Source organism: Protopterus annectens, chromosome 10.part0, assembly GCF_019279795.1.
Source record: "Protopterus annectens isolate FY-2018-M chromosome 10.part0, PAN1.0, whole genome shotgun sequence".
NCBI lineage: Eukaryota > Metazoa > Chordata > Ceratodontiformes > Protopteridae > Protopterus > Protopterus annectens.
This window is the reverse complement of record NC_056744.1, coordinates 1819324206-1819347363: the sequence shown is the minus strand read 5'-3', so window position 1 is coordinate 1819347363 and position 23158 is coordinate 1819324206. Positions and strand designations below refer to the sequence as shown.

Here is a 23158-nt window from a genome sequence, read left to right as displayed (position 1 = left end):
TTTGGAGGACTGATCAATGCTCCAAGCTTGCTGTCATCTGCAGACTTTGGCCAAAACTGGCTTGGTAGTATGATAATGTTGGTTGACTTACTTCTGAAAAGTAGATGCCAAAAAGAGGTCAACAGCGAACTCTACGAGATTCCACTGGCAGCTGGTCTTTTTGTGCCAACAGCTTAATCTATTTTGATCTCCATTGTCCTGTCAGCTACTTGGCAATCTACCTGGTGAGGAAGGGATTTATTAAGCTTTCCTACTAGGCCCTAATGGGGGATGATGTCAAAAGCCTTGGCCAGCTTGAGGTAGGTGGCGTGTACAGTTTTACTTTCATCCATTGCCTTGGTGACCTCTTCAAAAAAATTTAGAGAGATTGAGTAAGCATGACCTGCCTTTGATGAATCCAAACAGAGATGGGTCCAGTGTTTGAAGGGTCCCTATTGATTAAATCCATGGCTTTGCATACAAGGCTGGTTAAGTCTTATAGGTCTGTAACTGCCTGGGTCTGCTGAAAGGGGATAAAGTCCGAGCTGAATGTATCCACTAGTAGGTTAGCTGCATCTTCAGCTTGTGTAGGTAACATCTTTAATAAATCAGCTCGACATACTGTTGCATTTGGTTCCTTAGATTATGAATGCAACTAAACTGGCCTTGTGATGGTGCTTTGCTTAGGTGGCAACTTTCACCTTAAATCAAGTACCCGAGATGCACATTTTAACACTGTGCATTCATGTATATGTATTAAGAGAGTTTTCCCCCCTGGTGTCCACTGCAAGTGGGCATCATCTAACAAACATCTCAGTTAATACAAGTACATATTCCAAAAGACCTCTGCAATCACTTTACCGTTTTCTGGATGCTGCACAATACTTACCACAACCAACAGCACTGGAGTACAAACAAATGCAATACAGATCACAACAGCATCTGGCCCAAGATAATTCAATACCAGCTGAAAGCTGCATTCCCAACAATGCAAAAGGACATTTTATTTTAAATTCCTCCTGTTGTGTACAGCTCCCACCTCATTCTACACTCCGGAATACTGCTGTGCAGATAATGGGCTACAAAATGCAGACCTTGGCATGCATATGAAGGACTAATCCTGTAGGAATGGGAAGGGCAGATGTAACCAACTGAACTGTGTGCTCAGAAATGTGCAATCATTTTGCAACACATGGCATCCATGCATACTCCAACCCTCCCTCCAAAGCGCAAAAGTGCACATATACTCATGCAGAAGACAATACTGCATCCCAGTAAAAAAAAGCGATAACACTAACAAATCACCACGACAAAGTCAGAAAATGGAATACAGGCTAAAACACATGCAACACAGAAATCACCTACAAACAAAGAAAAAGCAAGGCAAGAGGGAAAAATAATGTGTGGGAGGACAGCTTATAACTGACATCACAAGACAAGAAAACGGTGAAACAGAATTCTAGAAAGAAACCCACACATTCATGGGAAGTACTGAGGAGTTATGCTCTAAAACAAAAAACTAAGAAAGTGACTAAAAAGCAGTAGTCCTGCTGATGGACAAAGAATACAGAGATGGATACAGTATAAACAGAGCAACTTCATAGGTAGGTACTAGGCTATCGGCCCAAGGGCCTAGGTAAGCCTAGCCAACAAGGTTCCCTGGCTTACACCACCCAAGAAAGTCATTTTCCTGTACCCCTGTCGAGCAGAGCCACAGAATGATCCCCGGGGTGTATTGCCCATTTCCCATCCACTCAAGATTTTTCTTGAAGAGTGCCAATGAGGAACTTTGCTTAACACAGATGGGTAGCTCGTTCCAGAATATGGGAAGTCTCTGGGACAGGAATCTATCCCTCCAGCATGTCCCGTTTATTGTAGTGACAAGGTTTAGGTCCCTAGAGCGTGTAGCCCGGAGGAATTGGGATTTCTTTAGGTGTAGAATGTCCAACAACTCTGTGTTTGACATAGCTTTATATGTTAGGCAGAGATCACCTCGGAGTAGGCGATATGCTATGGAGTAAAGCTGAAGTTTGAGACAGTCAGTGTAAGGCATCTGTTTGAGACTAGTAATCCTCTGTGAGGTACTTCTACATCCTTTCCAGCTGCAGATGTCTTCTGAGGTACATTCCAAAAAGGGGAGTTGTACTCTATAATGGGTCTAATGAGTATCGAATAGAGGGGAAGAGTGACCTCTTTTCCTGGATGAGAACCCTTTTGAGATGGTGTGCCACGTAGAAGGATTTCCTGACTATGGTGGCAATGTGATCAAAGGAGAGACTACTGTCCACCTGGGTCCAAGGTGTCTTATCACACATTCGGCATTAGACTGCCGTCTATGTGGTAGTTCATGAGTACAGGGTTTTTACCAAAGGGGATGAAAATGCACTTTTTGGCAATGAGCTTGAGGCCATGGCTCTGACACCAGGCATCTGTCTCAGTGAGGCCCTTCTGTAGGATGTCCACCTCATCTAGAGACTCTACTATGGCTCCTAGTTTGCAGTCATCTGCGAACTTAGTTAGCCAAAGGTCTTCTGTGTTAGCCTGTACTTCAAAGAAGTAGATAACAAAACAGGTGGTGTCCCGGGTCTGAACCCTGTGGTACTCCACTTATCACTGGTTTGAAGTCAGATTTGGAGTCTGCAACTTTTACAGTGTGGGTTCTGTCAGTGAGCCAGTTGGCAACTCATCTTGCGACGTAGGGATTTATATTTAGTGACTTTAGCTATAATTTCAGAATGGTGGATGGTGTTGAAAGCCTTGGCGAGGTCAAGATGGGCTGTGTGAACCATCTTACCCTCATCTACGGCTTTGGTGACTGCCTCAAAGAAGTCAATCAGGTTTAGGAGGCATGATCTGCCTTTCACAAACCTGAACAGGATGGGGTCCAGAGTTTGGAGGTTATCAATGTCTTTGTTTACGAGTTCCACAATGATACGTTCCATGGCCTTACAGACCAGGCTCGTCAGGCTAATAGGGAGATAGTTCCCGGGATCAGTGGTGGTTCCCCCTTTGTGGAGTGGGAAAACTGTTGCTGTTTGCCATTCAGTGGGCACAAAGCCTGACAAGAGGATACGACTGAACATGGGGCTTAGGTGGGGAGCCAGTTCGTTCTGAAGTTCATGTAAAACGCAGCCTGGGATGTTGTCTGGTCCCATGGATGCTGTGTTTTTGGCTTTAGAGCACGCAGTTTTTACCTGCATAGTTGTGATTACAGGGACTCTGCATTCTTCCTGTACAGATACGGACCCTTTAGGGGGTGAGGGGGGGGGGGAGTTAGCACTGAACCTATCTGCCAGGATGTTGACAATATCAGTTGGTTTTGTAATTTTTGTGCCATTGTGCTGTAACTCAGAACAGATCTGGGTGTTGCCATTGAGATTCTTAATCAGTGGCAATTTTATTTTCGTAGCTAGCTTTGGAGGATCTTATAAGGGATCTCAGCTTCTTACTTAGGCTGACCAGGGAGCTCCTCCACTCATGGGATTTTACTCTTTTGCAACAGTTTCTTCCTTATGTTGTACAGTTATGGCAGGGAACCACTAGATGTTTGGAGGATAGCATCTTGGTTCTGTTTGGGATAGCACGATCCATGCACTTGTGTAAGTGCTTCTAGAGTGCATTTGTGTAGGATTCAGCAGTCGTAACTGTATTTTCCATATGCATGGGTGTCATGAAGTTCGCCACTTCTGTCTTAAGAAGCATGAAGTTGGCTTTGGAGAAATTTTTTTTTTTACTGTGGTTTCCTTAATGGGGGGTGGGGGTGGGATGTGGATATATATATATATGGTTATTAGCTTATGGTCGGGATCTGACCAACGAGGAGTTGACTTCAGGTGTGGAACACCGACCACTCATGTTAGTAATGACTAGGTCTAGGATATTGTTGCCGCTGGTGGGGTTGAAGTTGACCCAGGCCATTAGAATTATGAATTCCAGAAAGTGTTGAGTGAAGAAAAAAAACACCTTTAAATAGACGTTAAAATGGATACCTGTAAAAAGACGTGTGCAGCAACGAAGTTGTGGCCAAAGACAGTAGTGATTAAGCCGTAAACAAAGTGTCAGGCAGAGACAAACAGATGAGCATCACTACAAAGAAAACTGTGGGGACTCTGTCACAAATGAACAAGACATGCCAACGAGAACAATAATACACACCACAAGAACAGGTCCAGGGACCAAGACAGAGCAGCCACCGCAGACAGAATCCGATTCCCTCTCATCTACTGTATGCATACTGTGTAGCTCTAATCAAATTACATGATCAAGGAGTTCTGCAGGTTCATCCCTGAAAGCAAGCAACTGTGCCTGGAAAAATCTGCATAGTTAGCAAGGAAAATAAAAACAAGTTAAGTTTAGTCTAAAGTCAGGCACACGAGAGAAGTTGAACAGATTACTAGAAAAAGGAAAGCAGGGGTGAAATTTATTACAGAGCAAAGCGTGGAGAACAGGAAGGTCAGACAGATTACAAACCAAAAGCTAAACGAAGCAACAGGGTAAACAAAGCTGTGTGTTTCACCAACATCAGGCAGCCAAGATTTTAGCCAAAGAAGCACCATTTCCCGAAGGTTTACGTCCAATGGAAACAAAGAATAGCAGTACATTTTAGTGCAACCAACTTAAGAACATCTACAAACTAGTCCAGTAACTACACTGAGAGCATCATACTGAAATCAAAAGATCCTTTTTCAGAAATGGTCCACTCTGGTTAACACACCAAATCAATTCAACATTACCCCCATTTATCTGCTGAAAAAACTGCTTGCATGCCTTTAAGCATAATACCCTAAAGCTTCCTACACTATTAACTAAACATAGTACAGATTATACAGATAATGCCACTAAAAACTGTGATCAAATCAAAAACAAAACAAAAGGACCCTACCTCGTTCTTAAATCACCCGCATATAGCTCCAGGACTGGGACAGCTGTCCCTAAAATTCACACTTCAATGTTCTGTACAAACAAACAGAACTAAACTTTGGGAACAGAATAATGCAAACTACAGTTTACAGAGAACATTAGCCACTTAAATGGCTATTGGGTTACTGTGTCAACCATTTAAAGTGAGCACTGAAAGATCTGAATTTAAGTGGCCCAGTAAAAGAACTGCAGTAACAAATCAAAACTGTATTAAGCTGCAGCTCCTGAAATCGTGAAAACTTTTAAGTTTTGTTAACCAATGTTTAAACAATACAGATCCCAACAACAAATTTCTGGAAATCAGGAAAAACATTCCACTAATATCAAAACCCAATAATACAGCAAAGGGAATGTAGCTATCCCGTGTGAATTCTAATTCAATACTTGAAGCCAAAGAACACATAGCGTGCACGAGTGTGTGTGCGCGTCTACTATTCAGCTATCCTTGCTGCAGGATCATGGTGCTATTGTAACTGCACTGCTGCTACAAAATGCCCATGTACTTCTCCAGGGCTATGACTTACAGTTAACTGCATGCTTACAAAATACAATGCTACACCGCTCCCATTTTTAGACTTTCAGCTTCAGCTGTTGCTCAAAGCCCCACCCCCACAATGTCATCCGTTTCCAGCAGCTGCTGTGCAAAGGGTTCCTTTCTCCCTACAGATTTCAACAGCTGCTGCTGTCATATACTGCCAGATGACAAACCACTTGAAAAAGAATGACTCAACAAAATCATATAGCATACCCACTGCTCAATAAAATCCTAAACTTCTTCCAAAGCAACAGGTTATCAATAATCTCACATCCTCACATGCCGATGTCCATGTCTGTTACCATTTCCCTCTCTGTCCAACTTTATTCACACTACCTTCCTACCTCATTTCACTACCTACTTGTCCCATGCCTAAACTCTGTGCTCGTGTACTTGTCGCTCCCGAGCTCTATTCTTCGCTTGCACCCAGTGTTCATTTTTCCAGCCTTTTACTCGCAATAAATTCTCATACTTGTCTTTTCGGACATTCCCCCATGCCCCTTGGTATCCAATACGTGTGCACGCGTGCACATATTTATGTATGTTTTACAGCAGATATATAAAGTTTACACACCCCTGTTAAAAATGCCAAGTTTTTGTGATATAAAAAAATGAAACCACATTAAATCATTTCAAAACTTTTCCAACCTTTAATGAGACATACAACCTGTACAATTCAACTGAAAAACAAATCTGTTAGGGGAACAAATTAAAAAAATAAAACATACAATAAGCTGTTTGCATAAGTGTGTACATCCTTAAATACTTTGTTGAAACCCCTTATGATTTAATTACACCATTCAGTCTTCTTGGGTATATACCTGCCATCAATTAAACAGACTCTGATTAACCCCAAATAAAGTTCAGCCGTCCTAGTAGATCTTCCTGACATTTACTCAGTTGCCTGCTACAGCAAAAGCCATGGTTCGCCGACAACTTACAAAGCATCAAAGGGATCTCATTGCCAAAAGGTATCAGTCAGGAGAAGGGTACAAAAAATTTCCAAAGCATTGAATAAACCACGGAACACAGTGAGGCCAGTCATCGTAAATGTGGAGAATATATGGGACAACACTGACACTGCAAAGAACTGTACATCCCTCCACAATTGATGAAAGACGAGACAAAAACTGGTCAGGGAGGTTGCCAAGAGACATACAACACTGAAGGAGCTTCCTGAAGTTCTGGCAAGTACTGGTCGTGTACTACATGTAACGATCTCCTGTATTCTCCACATGTCTGGGCTATGGAGTAGGGTTGCAAGACAGAAGCCTTTTCTTACACAGAAAAACATCCAGGCTCAGTTAAAATTTGCAAAACAAAACATCAAGTCTCCCAAAAGCATGTGGGAAAATGTGTTATGGTGTGATGAGACCAAGGTTGAACATCCTGGCCACAACTCCAAAAGGTACGTTTGGCACAAAAGCATTTCACATCACCAAAAGAACACCATCTCCTATGGTGAAGCATGGTGGTGGCAGCATCATGCTTTGGGGTTGCTTTCCTTCAGCTGGAACTGGGGATTTAGTCAAGGTGGAGGGAATTAGGAATAGTTCCAAATACCAGTCACTTCTGGTCTAAAATCTTCAGGCGTCTGCTAGAAAGCTGAAGATGAACAGGAATTTTACCTTTCAACACTACAATGACCCCAAGCATACATCCAAATCAACAAAAGAATGGCTTCACCAGAAGAAAATTAAGTTTTGGAATGGCCCGGATCTAAATCCAATAGAAAATCTGTGGGATGACCCGAAGAAGATTGTGCACAAGAGATGCCCACACAATCTGACAGATTTGGAGTGCTTTTGCAAGGATGTGTGTGTAAATAATGCCAAATCAAGATGTGCCATGCTGACAGACCCCTACCAAAGAAGGCTGAATGTTGTAATTAAATCAAAAGGTGCTTCAACAAAGTATTAGTTTAAGGGTGTGCATACTTATTCAACCAGCTTATTGTACTTTTTTTTTGTTTGTTTTTCAACTGAATTGTACAGGTTATAGGTCACATTAAAAGGTGGGAAAAGTTCTGAAATGATTTATTGTGGTCTCATTTTTTTCACAAAAATCTAGCATTTTAACAGGGGTGTGTAAACTTTTTATATCGTGTGCGTGTGTGTGTACCACACACACTTTTTGCAGAGTAACACGAACCAGATTTCTGGCCTGCATACCAATCCTGATACTTCATACTAGTCTGTAGGCTCAGATTACACTCATCACTTGGAAGCAGCAGAAAATGGCCCAATATGCTTCAAAGAGGAATAAAATAATTTTACTACAACATAGCTGGTCATCAATCTTCAATAATCTGAGTGTACGTTACTAAACTTACACACAGCATCCTAACGTTGTTCACATTTCCATATAATCTCTCTCAGAATTCAAAATCATTCCCGATGCCCAAAAGGTAAACAATTATGCATTTACTGATATCAGGTTGGGAGGGTAGCCTAATGGTTAAGGCGTTTGGCTTATAAACACAAGGTTGGAGTCTCACAAGGGATAATTGGCTAGGCTTAAAATGGCTCACAAGGGCAGTTAGCTTAGTACTAATCTATGAACCCATGAATCAGGATTTAAAAACAAAGCAGGAGCAAGTCAAACCCAAGGTGATCTATATCCCACCTGTCCACAACCCCAAACCTCAATCACCACCTTGCTTTTGCTGGCTCGTCCCCACCTGAGCACCAGTTTGTCTAATTTCTCTCAAAGTACTCCCTGACTGACAGCGCTACACTGCTCAGTCCTTTATACAGCCCCACTACCACACAGCACCACACTGCTCAGTCCTTTATACTTGATACAGCCCCACTAGATCCATCTGCTTTTCCTTGCACTACACTGATCAGTCCTTTATACTTGATACAGACCCACTAGATCCATCTGCTTTTCCTCGCACTACACTGCTCAGTCCTTTATACTCGATACAGCCCCACTAGATCAGTCTGCTTTTCCTCGCACCACATTGCTCAGTCCTTTATACTTGATACAGCCCCACTAGATCCGTCTGCTTTTCCTCGCACTACACTGCTCAGTCCTTTATACCTGATACAGCCCCACTAGATCCATCTGCTTTTCCTCACACCACACTGCTCAGTCCTTTATACTTGATACAGCCCCACTACCACACAGCGCTACACTGCTCAGTCCTTTATACTTGATACAGCCCCACTACCACACAGCGCCACACTGCTCAGTCCTTTATACTTGATACAGCCCCACTACCACACAGCGCTACACTGCTCAGTCCTTTATACTTGATACAGCCCCACTACCACACAGCGCCACACTGCTCAGTCCTTTATACTTGATATAGCCCCCACTACCACACAGCGCCACACTGCTCAGTCCTTTATAATTCATACAGCCCCACTAGATCCGTGTGCTTTTCCTCGTTACTACACTGCTCAGTCCTTTATACTTGATACAGCCCCACTAGATCCATCTGCTTTTCCTCGCACTACACTGCTCAGTCCTTTATACTTGATACAGCCCCACTAGATCCATCTGCTTTTCCTCGCACTACACTGCTCAGTCCTTCATACTTGATACAGCCCCACTACCACACAGCGCCACACTGCTCAGTCCTTTATACTTGATACAGCCTCACTACCACACAGCGCCACACTGCTCAGTCCTTTATACTTGATACAGCCCCACTAGATCCATCTGCTTTTCCTCGTTACTACACTGCTCAGTCCTGTATACTTGATACAGCCCCACTAGATCCATCTGCTTTTCCTCGCACTACACTGCTCAGTCCTTTATACTTGATACAGCCCCACTAGATCCATCTGCTTTTCCTCGCACTACACTGCTCAGTCCTTTATACTTGAGCCCCACTAGATCCATCTGCTGCACACAGCGCTACACTGCTCAGTCCTTTATACTTGATACAGCCCCACTAGATCAGTCTGCTGCACACAGCGCTACACTGCTCAGTCCTTTATACTTGATACAGCCCCACTAGATCCATCTGCTTTTCCTCGCACTACACTGCTCAGTCCTTTATACTTGATACAGCCCCACTAGATCCATCTGCTTTTCCTTGCACTACACTGATCAGTCCTTTATACTTGATACAGACCCACTAGATCCATCTGCTTTTCCTCGCACTACACTGCTCAGTCCTTTATACTCGATACAGCCCCACTAGATCAGTCTGCTTTTCCTCGCACCACATTGCTCAGTCCTTTATACTTGATACAGCCCCACTAGATCCGTCTGCTTTTCCTCGCACTACACTGCTCAGTCCTTTATACCTGATACAGCCCCACTAGATCCATCTGCTTTTCCTCACACCACACTGCTCAGTCCTTTATACTTGATACAGCCCCACTAGATCCGTCTGCTTTTCCTCGCACTACACTGCTGCTCAGTCCTTTATACCTGATACAGCCCCACTAGATCCATCTGCTTTTCCTCACACCACACTGCTCAGTCCTTTATACTTGATACAGCCCCACTACCACACAGCGCTACACTGCTCAGTCCTTTATACTTGATACAGCCCCACTACCACACAGCGCCACACTGCTCAGTCCTTTATACTTGATATAGCCCCCACTACCACACAGCGCCACACTGCTCAGTCCTTTATAATTCATACAGCCCCACTAGATCCGTGTGCTTTTCCTCGTTACTACACTGCTCAGTCCTTTATACTTGATACAGCCCCACTAGATCCATCTGCTTTTCCTCGCACTACACTGCTCAGTCCTTTATACTTGATACAGCCCCACTAGATCCATCTGCTTTTCCTCGCACTACACTGCTCAGTCCTTCATACTTGATACAGCCCCACTACCACACAGCGCCACACTGCTCAGTCCTTTATACTTGATACAGCCCCACTACCACACAGCGCCACACTGCTCAGTCCTTTATACTTGATACAGCCCCACTAGATCCATCTGCTTTTCCTCGTTACTACACTGCTCAGTCCTGTATACTTGATACAGCCCCACTAGATCCATCTGCTTTTCCTCGCACTACACTGCTCAGTCCTTTATACTTGATACAGCCCCACTAGATCCATCTGCTTTTCCTCGCACCACACTGCTCAGTCCTTTATACAGCCCCACTAGATCCATCTGCTTTTCCTCGCACCACACTGCTCAGTCCTTTATACTTGATACAGCCCCACTACCACACAGCGCCACACTGCTCAGTCCTTTATACTTGATACAGCCCCACTACCACACAGCGCCACACTGCTCAGTCCTTTATACTTGATACAGCCCCACTACCACACAGCGCCACACTGCTCAGTCCTTTATAATTCATACAGCCCCACTAGATCCGTGTGCTTTTTCTCGTTACTACACTGCTCGGTCCTTTATACCTGATACAGCCCCACTAGATCCATCTGCTTTTCCTAGCACTACATTGCTCAGTCCTTTATACTTGATACAGCCCCACTAGATCCATCTGCTTTACCTCGCACTACACTGCTCAGTCCATCATACTTGATACAGCCCCACTACCACACAGCGCCACACTGCTCAGTCCTTTATACTTGATACAGCCCCACTACCACACAGCGCAGTCCTTTATACTTGATACAGCCCCACTAGATCCATCTGCTTTTCCTCGTTACTACACTGCTCAGTCCTTTACACTGGATACAGCCCCACTAGATCAGTCTGCTGCACACAGCGCTACACTGCTCAGTCCTTTATACAGCTCTACTAGATCCGTGTGCTTTTCCTCACACTGCTCAGTCCTTTATACTTGATACAGCCCCACTAGATCCATCTGCTTTTCCTCGCACTACACTGCTCAGTCCTTTATACTTGATACAGCCCCACTAGATCCATCTGCTTTTCCTCGCACTACACTGCTCAGTCCTTTATGCAGCCCCACTAGATCCATCTGCTTTTCCTCACACCACACTGCTCAGTCCTTTAAACTTGATACAGCCCCACTAGATCCATCTGCTGCACACAGCGCTACACTGCTCAGTCCTTTATACTTGATACAGCCCCACTAGATCAGTCTGCTGCACACAGCGCTACACTGCTCAGTCCTTTATACTTGATACAGCCCCCACTATATCCATCTGCTTTTCCTCGCACCACACTGCTCAGTCCTTTATACTTGATACAGCTCCACTACCACACAGCGCTACACTGCTCAGTCCTTTATACTTGATACAGCCCCACTACCACACAGAGCCACACTGCTCAGTCCTTTATACTTGATACAGCCCCACTAGATCCATCTGCTTTTCCTCGCACTACACTGCTCAGTCCTTTATACTTGATACAGCCCCACTAGATCCATCTGCTTTTCCTCACACTACACTGCTCAGTCCTTTATACTTGATACAGCCCCACTACCACAGTGCCACACCGCTCAGTCCTTTATACTTGATACAGCCACACTACCACACAGCCCCACACTGCTCAGTCCTTTATACAGCCCCACTAGATCCGTGTGCGTTTCCTCGTTACTACACTGCTCAGTCCTTTATACTTGATACAGCCCCACTAGATCCATCTGCTTTTCCTCGCACTACACTGCTCAGTCCTTTATACTTGATACAGCCCCACTAGATCTATCTGCTTTTCCTCGCACTACACTGCTCAGTCCTTTATACTTGATACAGCCCCACTAGATCCATCTGATTTTCCTCGCACTACACCGCTCAGTCCTTCATACTTGATACAGCCCCACTACCACACAGCGCCACACTGCTCAGTCCTTTATACTTGATACAGCCCCACTACCACACACCGCAGTCCTTTATACTTGATACAGCCCCACTAGATCCATCTGCTTTTCCTCGTTACTACACTGCTCAGTCCTTTATACTGGATACAGCCCCACTAGATCAGTCTGCTGCACACAGCGCTACACTGCTCAGTCCTTTATACTTGATACAGCTCTACTAGATCCGTGTGCTTTTCCTCACACTGCTCAGTCCTTTATACTTGATACAGCCCCACTAGATCCATCTGCTTTTCCTCGCACTACACTGCTCAGTCCTTTATACTTGATACAGCCCCACTAGATCCATCTGCTTTTCCTCGCACTACACTGCTCAGTCCTTTATGCAGCCCCACTAGATCCATCTGCTTTTCCTCACACCACACTGCTCAGTCCTTTATACTTGATACAGCCCCACTAGATCCATCTGCTGCACACAGCGCTACACTGCTCAGTCCTTTATACTTGATACAGCCCCACTAGATAAGTCTGCTGCACACAGCGCTACACTGCTCAGTCCTTTATACTTGATACAGCCCCCACTATATCCATCTGCTTTTCCTCGCACCACACTGCTCAGTCCTTTATACTTGATACAGCCCCACTACCACACAGCGCTACACTGCTCAGTCCTTTATACTTGATACAGCCCCACTACCACACAGCTACACTGCTCAGTCCTTTATACTTGATACAGCCCCACTACCACACAGCTACACTGCTCAGTCCTTTATACTTGATACAGCCCCACTACCACACAGCGCTACACTGCTCAGTCCTTTATACTTGATACAGCCCCACTACCACACAGCGCTACACTGCTCAGTCCTTTATACTTGATACAGCCCCACTACCACAAAGCGCCACACTGCTCAGTCCTTGATACAGCCCCACTACCACACAGCGCCACACTGCTCAGTCCTTTATACTTGATACAGCCCCACTACCACACAGAGCCACACTGCTCAGTCCTTTATACTTGATACAGCCCCACTAGATCCATCTGCTTTTCCTCGCACTACACTGCTCAGTCCTTTATACTTGATACAGCCCCACTAGATCCATCTGCTTTTCCTCGCACTACACTGCTCAGTCCTTTATACTTGATACAGCCCCACTAGATCCATCTGATTTTCCTCGCACTACACTGCTCAGTCCTTTATACTTGATACAGCCCCACTACCACACAGTGCCACACCGCTCAGTCCTTTATACTTGATACAGCCACACTACCACACAGCGCCACACTGCTCAGTCCTTCATACTTGATACAGCCCCACTAGATCCGTGTGCTTTTCCTCACACCACACTGCTCGGTCCTTTATACTGGATACAGCCCCACTAGATCCATCTGCCTTTCCTCGCACCACACTGCTCAGTCCTTTATACTTGATACAGCCCCACTAGATCCATCTGCTTTTTCTCGCACCACACTGCTCAGTCCTTTATACTTGATACAGCCCCACTAGATCCATCTGCTTTTCCTCGCACAACACTGCTCAGTCCTTTATACTTGATACAGCCCCACTAGATCCATCTGCTTTTTCTCGCACCACACTGCTCAGTCCTTTATAGTTGATACAGCCCCACTAGATCCATCTGCTTTTTCTCGCACCACACTGCTCAGTCCTTTATACTTGATACAGCCCCACTAGATACATCTGCTTTTCCTCGTTACTACACTGCTCAGTCCTTTATACTTGATACAGCCCCACTAGATCCATCTGCTTTTCCTCACACTACACTGCTCAGTCCTTTATACTTGATACAGCCCCACTAGATCCATCTGCTTTTCCTCGTTACTACACTGCTCAGTCCTTTATACTTGATACAGCCCCACTAGATCCATCTTTTCCTCGCTACTACACTGCTCAGTCCTTTATACTTGATACAGCCCCACTAGATCCATCTTTTCCTCGTTACTACACTGCTCAGTCCTTTATACTTGATACAGCCCCACTAGATCCGTCTGCTTTTCCTCGTTACTCCTGCATCCAGAGCGCTTGTGTCATGAACCATAGAGGGAATGCACAACGATGTGCACAACGTACTGTGCATGGCATCAGCCACACTGAACCAAAGCCGCCAACATGTTCAGCTCAACCCCCACCCCCAATAGTTAAAAGGAAATTTCATATAACACAATCCCTACAACCATTACTGGGGAACAGGTGATCACACTTTCAAAGCCACAAATACTGCATCGATGGGTCAGATACAGATAACATCCTAGGATGTTTAATGAACAGCATGAAACATGACCTCTGTGGTCCACTTGAATCACTTTTCAACTAGACCCTTCAGTCAGGCTTTGTGCTCAATGACTGGAAAATGGTTACAGTCATCCCCCTGCAGAAAGGAGGTCAAACCACTGATCCAGATACCTACAGTTTCATAAGTCTTATAAGCCTGATATGCAAGGCCATGGAAAGAATCGTGAACATAAGAGGATAGAGATAACCTGCAAACGCTTGACCCATTACAATTTGATTTTGTTATAAGAAGGTCATGCTTATTAAATCTGGTGGACTTTGGAGAGGGTCATCAAAGCGTTGGATGAAACTAAGACTGTGCACACAGCTTACCTTGACTTAACCAAGGCTTCTGATACAATACCCCACTCAGGATTTATAGACAAGCTCAATAATTTAGGTATATACCCTTTTATCACCAGCTGGATAGCCAACTGGCTCACCAATAGGACCCAGGAAGTCAAAACAGGAGAGGACACCTCCACCACAAAGCCAATCACTAACATTCCCCCGGGGCTTGGTACTGGGCCCGCTCTATTTTAGCATCCATTTCTCTGAAATGGAAGCAAATACTGAAGGTTTATGGCTGACCAGGTTTGCAGACGAATGCAAGCTGGGGTCATCACCGACTCCCTGCAGACACTAGCATTCTTCAAGAAAGTCCATCTCTGACTAACAAATGGTGTAAAAGCCATGGTCTTAAACTTAATGCTAAGAAATGCTAACTATACCCTTTGGGGAAGTCAAGCATCCTGGCTAGTTACCATGTTAACACGCTCCTAAGAGTCGACCCAGTAGTCAGGGATCAGCCTTACCTTCGACCACATGGCCATAGAGATGAAAAAATCCTTTTATGCTGTGCAACTTTAAGCAAAGGCATGGCATCCAGTGCCAAAGATGACATTATCCCATTGTACGCCTCCCTTATAAGACCAGAGTATAATGCCCCATTCCATATGCACTTGACCAGGCATATGCAGCACCTAGAGCGACCTCAGAAGTTCCTTGCAAAAAGAATACAAGATGTAATAAACCCGCCTTATGCACAGCACCTTAAAGCCCCTTCCTGCTACTCGGTCTCCTATAGATTGCCAAGGGGTGATCTGTGGCTAGCTTACAAGGCATCTGCAAACCCCACACTTATGAATCTCCTACATATTTAAGTCACAGACTGCCAGAAATACAAGGTTTAGGGACCAGAACTTTGTCTGCAACTTAAAAAGAACATGCTGGAGGGAACTGTCACAGAGACTTCCCCTCCTAATGAACAGACTTCCCTTCCATGTGAAGCTGAGTTTGTCTACTACCCAGTTTAAGCGCAGCCTAGACAACTGGATGGGGAACAGAAAATGGACACCGGGCCTGGCACCTTCCTTACGGACAGGGATAAGACATTAAGGGCCAGGCATTTATAAGCTCTTTGGATACAGGACATCATGTATTCTCCAAGGAAAAATTGGCTAGTCTTACAACCCCCCCCCCCCCCCAATCATTAGCCTAGTAGCAATCTATTAATCCAGGACACTGAAAAAACTGCATGGGTATTTTTTCCCCACTTTTCATCTTGCTCTCCACAATTTCTAAAAATGTTTACTCTGGTTTTGTTTTAGTAAAAATAAAAGCAAAAATATGGATGTAAATCTGTAGAAGCATACAACCTAAAATGCTAAATTACATGCTAAATATTCAACTAAATCTTTAAAAAACTTGCTATTCCATTGCAAACTCACATCAGGCAAAGCACCACTGCATGACCATTCACAACGCAATCTAGATACCAGTTAAAAAGCTGAACTACTGAAGAACCGATCCTACTTAAATCTTCCACATCTAGAGACATACACATCCACTTGCTGCCAAACTTGCAACCACCACTATTGTCTTACAACCTCAGATTCTGCTCCCAGAACATACTCTTCAACATCAGGGACCAGTCCATTAACCACAGCTTCCTCCTCTTAGCCCGCAAACTTTCACAATCGCCACCAATCACTTAATGGAAAAAAATAAATAAAAAGTTCACCACCAAGCAACAACTTAAGGCTTACCCTTCAAAGCAATGCAAATGCTTCAATGCAGCCCACATCACCCAACATATCTGCATACTCTAACTTTACTACACCCCAAGCAGCTCAATATTATATCCAACTTCATTTTTAGATGTCTTAATTTTTGTAGATATGGTTCAAGATATTTTGCTTTACAATCTTTATTAATGGTAGATGTGTTTATCTTTATAAGATAAAACAAAACACTTTACCTGATGGTCGCATCACTCTTGGCTGTGCAAGAGCTGCTGACATTCAAGTTAAAACAGCCACACAGTTTTAGCAAAGAGTATTAAGTGTAATAAGAAAAGGTGAAAATGTTACCATTCACTTCGGAGAGACAGCGATCAGAAAGATATGTTCTATACAACTTGAAAGTTTTTCTGTACAAAAGCTTCATTCTTCATACACTGTTTAAATGGCTTGGCTGCTTATAGTAAGAGCTGACATTAGTGGTCCCACTCAAGTGGCACAAAAGTGTGCCCACAGAACATAAATACACAACACATTTAACAATGCTCAATTCCATAAAAATGCCACTTCAAAAATCACTTTTTTTGTAATTGATATTCACTGCATTTAAAGAGTTTTGAAACAGAATGGCACTACTTACTGTAGTTGGCAGGGAGTCAACAGTCCAGTAACTAATTTATAAATTAATTTTTCAGCAACACAGATGTAGGTAATTAAGATTTCACTATTTTGTTCAAGATGGCATACCCTAAATGAGTGCACCTCATACACATCGGGTATTATTTGCCATCTTTAGAGCCTTGAGTATGTACCATATAAGCACTAGTCTACAGCACACTTAAGAAAAAAAAAAAAAACCGACAAAGCATCTACACACAGTAGCACATATTCATAGTAATCATGACTGCAAACTATGACATAACTATTGAGTATGCAGATTAGGTACCAAACCCCATCACTTTCGCAAACTATTTCTAAACATTTTTTATAGCATTTTCCACGTTTTTCTAGTAACTTTGCTCCAAAGTTGTGCTGTATATTTCAGAACACTTCAACTTCTGACCAGATGCTCACAACCAACCACCAGTCCCAAATCTCTCTCTCGCCATTGCTACACCGGATGCTTGGATACAAAGATATTAATTCAACTCTGCCACAGTGTTGGCAGTCTTAACTCCCAAATTTATTTGTGCTTTGTTGACCAGGTTCGTCTCACTAGGCCTATGACCTGCTTTCAGTGGGAATTCCTCAACTCTTTTTAATAAGGACCACAGGATATTTTATATCCACCTGAGCTACCACCAACTCAGGCAAATAGGACCCTTAATTAACATATATTCTGAAGGTGGCACACCCATGACACACTGCAGTGTCAGCTGCATCGGAAACTGCATCAAAGCAATAAAACTGATAAACTTCTACCAGCATCAACAGCACTGAAATGCTTGTCTTGCAGTCACACTTTTCACTTCATGAATACCACATAGTCCTCATCCATTGCAATTTCCATTCTGCTGGCTCTGAACATCAGCTCAACAACTCTCAGTATAACCAGATAGTTAAGGACCATCTTTCCTTATCAACTTATAGGCACCACTGCAAAATAAACAAGATCTCCACTTACCTCTTCCTTACTATGTGCTACATACACCCTGATAAATCCTATCCCCCACCCCTCCTCCTTCCCTAAAAAAGTTCTGGTGTCCTAGCAAACGTCACATCAAGTACCTGCCTCAGAACTCCTAATCATTCCACCCACAGTATATTACGTTCTCATTGTTTTCTTCCCAATTATAACACTGTCGATGATCCTACAAATTTCACAACTGGCATTGCTGAATTGTCACATTCTAGTTCATACAACACTTTTTTTTATGACAAATACTTCCAAACACTTTCTACAACTTTGTGTCATTATTCCTACATTTACTCCAATATCACCATATACTGCCACAACAGCCACCCCTACCGCCATAGTCCTCTTAACAATATAATGGAGTGCAGCACAACATTAATGGATACAAAACAAGGGGCACACAGTGATTACGGCGTCAATATTATGCAAGTGAATTTCGACACCATCTGAAGTTTTGGATAAAATCAACTCCTCCTTTACAAACTATGTCTGGGATCATGACGCCTTCGTCATACAATTCCTATCAGTTACCAAGAAGTCTAATCCATAGTATGCAGGTCCTCTTTCCTCGTGTACTTAGCTGACAACTGAATTTCAAGTACTTCTCGTCTCAATCCTACAAGCGACACCTCTCTCCCACCAAGCAGTGGCCCCCACTTTTTTTCCTCTCTCAGACCATGGCTGCCCCCTCAGTTCATTTGTCTTTAAACAGCAGCTGAGATGCCCATGCAGAACAATCCGTTGTATATCCCAACAACACCAGTATAAACACAGTAAGGGAAAGAGAAAAAAAAACAACAGCCTTCAATAACGGGCCCAAATACTCCTTTTACAACGTGATAAACTCACCATCGTTCCCACTGAGGATACCACGGAACCTCCGTCTGTTGTCCTGTAAACTCAGGAGCTCCGTATCGTTGCGCGCGGCACGCAAAACATAGTGGGCAAGCGCAGACCTACCAGTACTTCCGGGGAGTGTAACGGCAACTTCCGCGATCAGTAGTAATGGATGCCCTGCGTTTTTGAGGACTTTTTTTGTTTTAGAATGGGCGGATTCTACATTTGTTTTAAGTAGTAGTGGTAGTCGCAGTAGTGAGAGGAGAACGTTGTGGTGTTTTCTATTTTTAAATCTCTGCTGCGTTTCTTTGCCTGTTTGTTAAAGGGTTATGTTGAGGTGTTTCTTATTTTATTTTTGTTATGCAGTTTGGGGGTCTTTAAAGAAATCTAAGTATGTGTTCTCCGCCTTTCCACATTTAAAAGGGTATGTCCCACTTTCAGCGTTCACAGTTATTTTAGCTGATCTATATTTTTGGACAGGGATAATATGTGGGGCCAGTGTTAGTATTACCTTTCCCCAAGCAAGTTCGGGTCTCCCTAGTATCTTCCAGTGTAAGTATCATCCTGTTGTCACCAGCTCTCCTCAGCAACCCTATAGCTCATGTTAGGCTAGCACATACAGACTGAACTGTAAGTGCAACACTCTTACATTACGACAGTTCTGTTGTACTACACTAAATTAGCTCATACCATAGAGGAACATTCACATTAACGGCATTTAGTTGCAACAATGTTACGGTTCAATATTCTTGTATACAGGGTTCCTTTGGGTGAAATGGTGGCTTAGATAATGGGCATTGTCCCCATTCATAGGTTCATACTAGGCTATCTGCCCTAGGGCATTTATAAGCCTAGCCAGAATGCGTTTGGCTTTCGCCACCCATTTTAAATTTATTTTGCTATTCCCTTTTTCGAGGTTAGTATACTGTGCCTCTGTCTAACGGTGACACAGAAGTGATACCCGGGGTAAACCTACGATCTCCCATCCACTCATCAAGATTCCTCTTGAAGAGAGTCAATGAGGGACTTTGCCTAACCTGGACTGGGATTTTATTCCGGGGTGAAGGGAGCCTCTGGGTTATGAATCTGTCCCTCCAGCATGTCCTATTTATTTCAGTGCTGAGGTTCAAGTCTCTCGAGCGCGTAGCTCGATGGGATTTGGATTTTCTGAGGTGCAGCATGTCCATTAATTCCGGGTTGGACATGGCTTTATACGTCCGGCACAGATCGCCTCTGAACAGGCGGTATGCCACTGAGTAGAGCTGGAGTTTCTTTAACCGGGCAGCATATGACATCTGTTTGAGCCCTTTGATCCTCTTGGTGAGGTACTTTTGAGGTCTTTCCAGTTGCTGCAGGTGTCGGGTAAAGTACATCCCAAAAGGGGCATTGTACTCAATTATGGGCCTGATGAGGGATGAGTAAAGAGGCACAATGACCTCCCCTGATCTAGATGTGAATCCCTTCATGATTAGGTGGGCTATATAAAATGTTTTTCTAACCACTTTGGCCACGTGGTTGTCAAATGAGAGATTGCTATTAACTTGGGTCCCCAGGTCCCTAATTACTTTTTCTGTACTTAATGGATTACCACCTATGTGGTAATTTGTGGGCACTTTGTTTTTGCCAAAGGGGATGACTATACACTTTTTGGCATTTAGCTTGAGGCCATGGCTCTGGCACCAGTTGTCTGTTTCTATGAGGCCCTTTTGGAGGATGCTTGTGTCGGCTGGAGAGTCGATTATGGTGCCCAGTTTGCAGTCATCTGCGAACTTGGTCAGCCACAGTCCTTCCGTGTTGGCCTGTACCTCCGAGAAATATATGCCGAACAAGAGAGGTCCCAGGACTGAGCCTTGTGGGACGCCACTTGTAACTAGTTTGGAGTCTGACATGGCTCCAGCAATTCTAACCATGTGGGCTCTGTCCTTGAGCCAGTTTGCAATCCATGTAGTGACATAGGGGTTTATATTTAAGCTGGTGAGCTTATCTATAATGCCCGAGTGGGGTATTGTATCGAAGGCTTTAGCGAGGTCCAGGTAGGCTGTGTGGACCACCTTCCTCTCGTCAATCGCCTTGGTGACTGTTTCAAAGAAATCAACCAGGTTTAAAAGGCAGGATCTGCCCTTAACAAAGCCGAACTGGGTAGGATCCAGTGTCTGTAGGTCCCCAATATCTTTATTTATGAGGTCCATGATGATCCTTTCCATAGCTTTGCAGACTAAGGTAGTCAGGCTTATGGGGCGATAGTTTCCAGGATCCGTTGAGGCACCACCTTTATGGTGAGGGACCACTGTTGCTGTACGCCACTCTTTGGGCACATATCCTGTAGTAAGGCTGAGATTGAACAGTAGTTTTATGTTTGGGTTTAGCTCTTCTTGGAGTTCATGTAGGACACAGCCAGAGACACCGTCTGGCCCCATTGATGCTGTGTTTTTTGCTTTGGAGAGGGCGGCTCTTACCTGAGCATCTGAGATGTCGGGGGCAGCACTCTGCTGGGATAGATATTTGCCCTTTTGGTGGGGAGGGGGGGGAGTTTGCTCTGAACCTGTCAGCTAGGATGTTGGCAATGTCTGTGGGTTCAGTGTATTTTTTGTCATTTTGGACTAATTCTGAGCATATCTGGGAATTACCACCCGGGTTCCTAACATAACTAAAGAAAGCCTTGTGATTATCCTTAGTGTCCTGTGCAATTTTTCTCTCAAAGCTGGCCTTAGACAATTTTATGAGTGCCCGTAGTTTTTTGCTAATACTGATCAGTGATGCCTTCCCTTTTTGGGATTTTGCTCTATCATTTAGTAGCTTCCTCCTTCTATTGTATAGTTTGTTTATGGCTGGGGTCCACCAGGCAGGACGTCTGCCTTTGGAGGATTGGGTCTTGGTTTTATTCGTGATCGCATGATCCATGCATTCCTGAACGTGTTCATAGAATGCGTTTATAAAGGATTCTGTGGTCTGGGCCGTATTTTCCACAGGCCCGGGGGCTTTGAAGGATTCCACCTCGGTTTTGAGGAGTGTGAAATTTGCTTTAGAGAAGGTTTTCACTGTGGTTTTCTGGGCAGGGGGTGGGGTCGGGATGTGAATATCCAGTGAGATTAGTTTATGGTCTGATCTTACCAGTGAGGGATACACTTCTGGTCTGGAGCATAGAGTCCCCATGTTGGTGATGATCAGGTCCAGTATGTTTTCCCCTCTTGTGGGAGTGGTAACAAGTTGTTCCATAGCATTTGAGTTTATAAATTCTAGGAACCTTTGGGCTAGGGTGTTGGAGCTAGAGTAATGCTCCCAGTCTATGTTTGGGTAGTTGAAGTCACCTAATATAATGGTGTTTGGACATACCTTCATATTTTCCAGTGTTCTCAGGAAGGCCGAGTGGGGTTCCTGGGTTTGGGAGGGTGGTCTGTAGCAGGCTATAAACTGGAAGGCAGTTTTACCCACTGTTAGTTGCACATGGATAGTCTCTGATGCTTCGTGCTTTGCCACCAACCTGGAGGTGTGGGTATCTTTGATGAATATCGATACTCCCCCTCCTTTTGTGGTTTGGTCCAAGTTTTGGGGCCGAAAAGCATGGTATGAGGTATAACCTGGTAGTGCTGGGGTGCTCTCGGGAGCCCTGAACCAGGTTTCTGTTACTGTACAGATATCGATGTTCTCCATGCTAAGGAGAGTTTCGAGTGCGTGCATCTTGAGGTTTAGACTTCTGGCATTGAGTAGCATTACTCTTAGTTTCTTATCCCTTGTGATATCTATGGAGGTGGGTTTGTCTTTTGAGCCTTGCCTAAAAAAGGCACTATAGGGGTAGCAAGAGCCTTTGCCAATATCCGAAAGCCAAGGGGTGACAGGTGCAAGCCGTCCCTAGCGAAGCATAGTGGCTTGTCGAGCATATCATCCCAAGCTGACAGGCATTGGATCCCCTTTGAATGACACCGATACTTATGCCAATTGTTGAAATTGATCATCTTGTCTTCATATTGTGGCATCATTCTTGGTGAGGGTAAGATGCTACTCAAGGTCAGGGTCATACCGGCCTGGGCTACATGCTCAGAGAGCTCCTTTATGTCTCTTTTCATGTAGTCCAGGGAGGTACGTCTCAGGTCATTCACACCAGCATGGACAATGACTGAGTCATATTTGTACTTGCCTTGGAGTGACCGGAGTGCTTGTGTTATGTGGCGGATCCTAGCGCCCGACAGGCTGCTCACCGTGACCCTCTCCTTGTTCAGCCTGGTGAGCGGGACGTCAGTGTGCCTGACGATAGAGTCACCTATTACAA

General features: G+C 44.3%; 1 protein-coding gene across 1 annotated transcript in view; it reads right to left on the bottom strand.

Moving 5' to 3' along the window:
• Positions 1-19016, bottom strand: part of ELOB (elongin B) — a gene marked incomplete in the record, with an annotated part of 83396 nt that extends 64380 nt beyond the window's left edge. The window contains 1 exon segment of the mRNA XM_044086667.1: positions 18904-19016. Within this exon segment, the coding sequence (XP_043942602.1) occupies positions 18904-18906 (3 nt within the window).
• Between the last annotated feature and the right edge of the window lie 4142 nt (positions 19017-23158).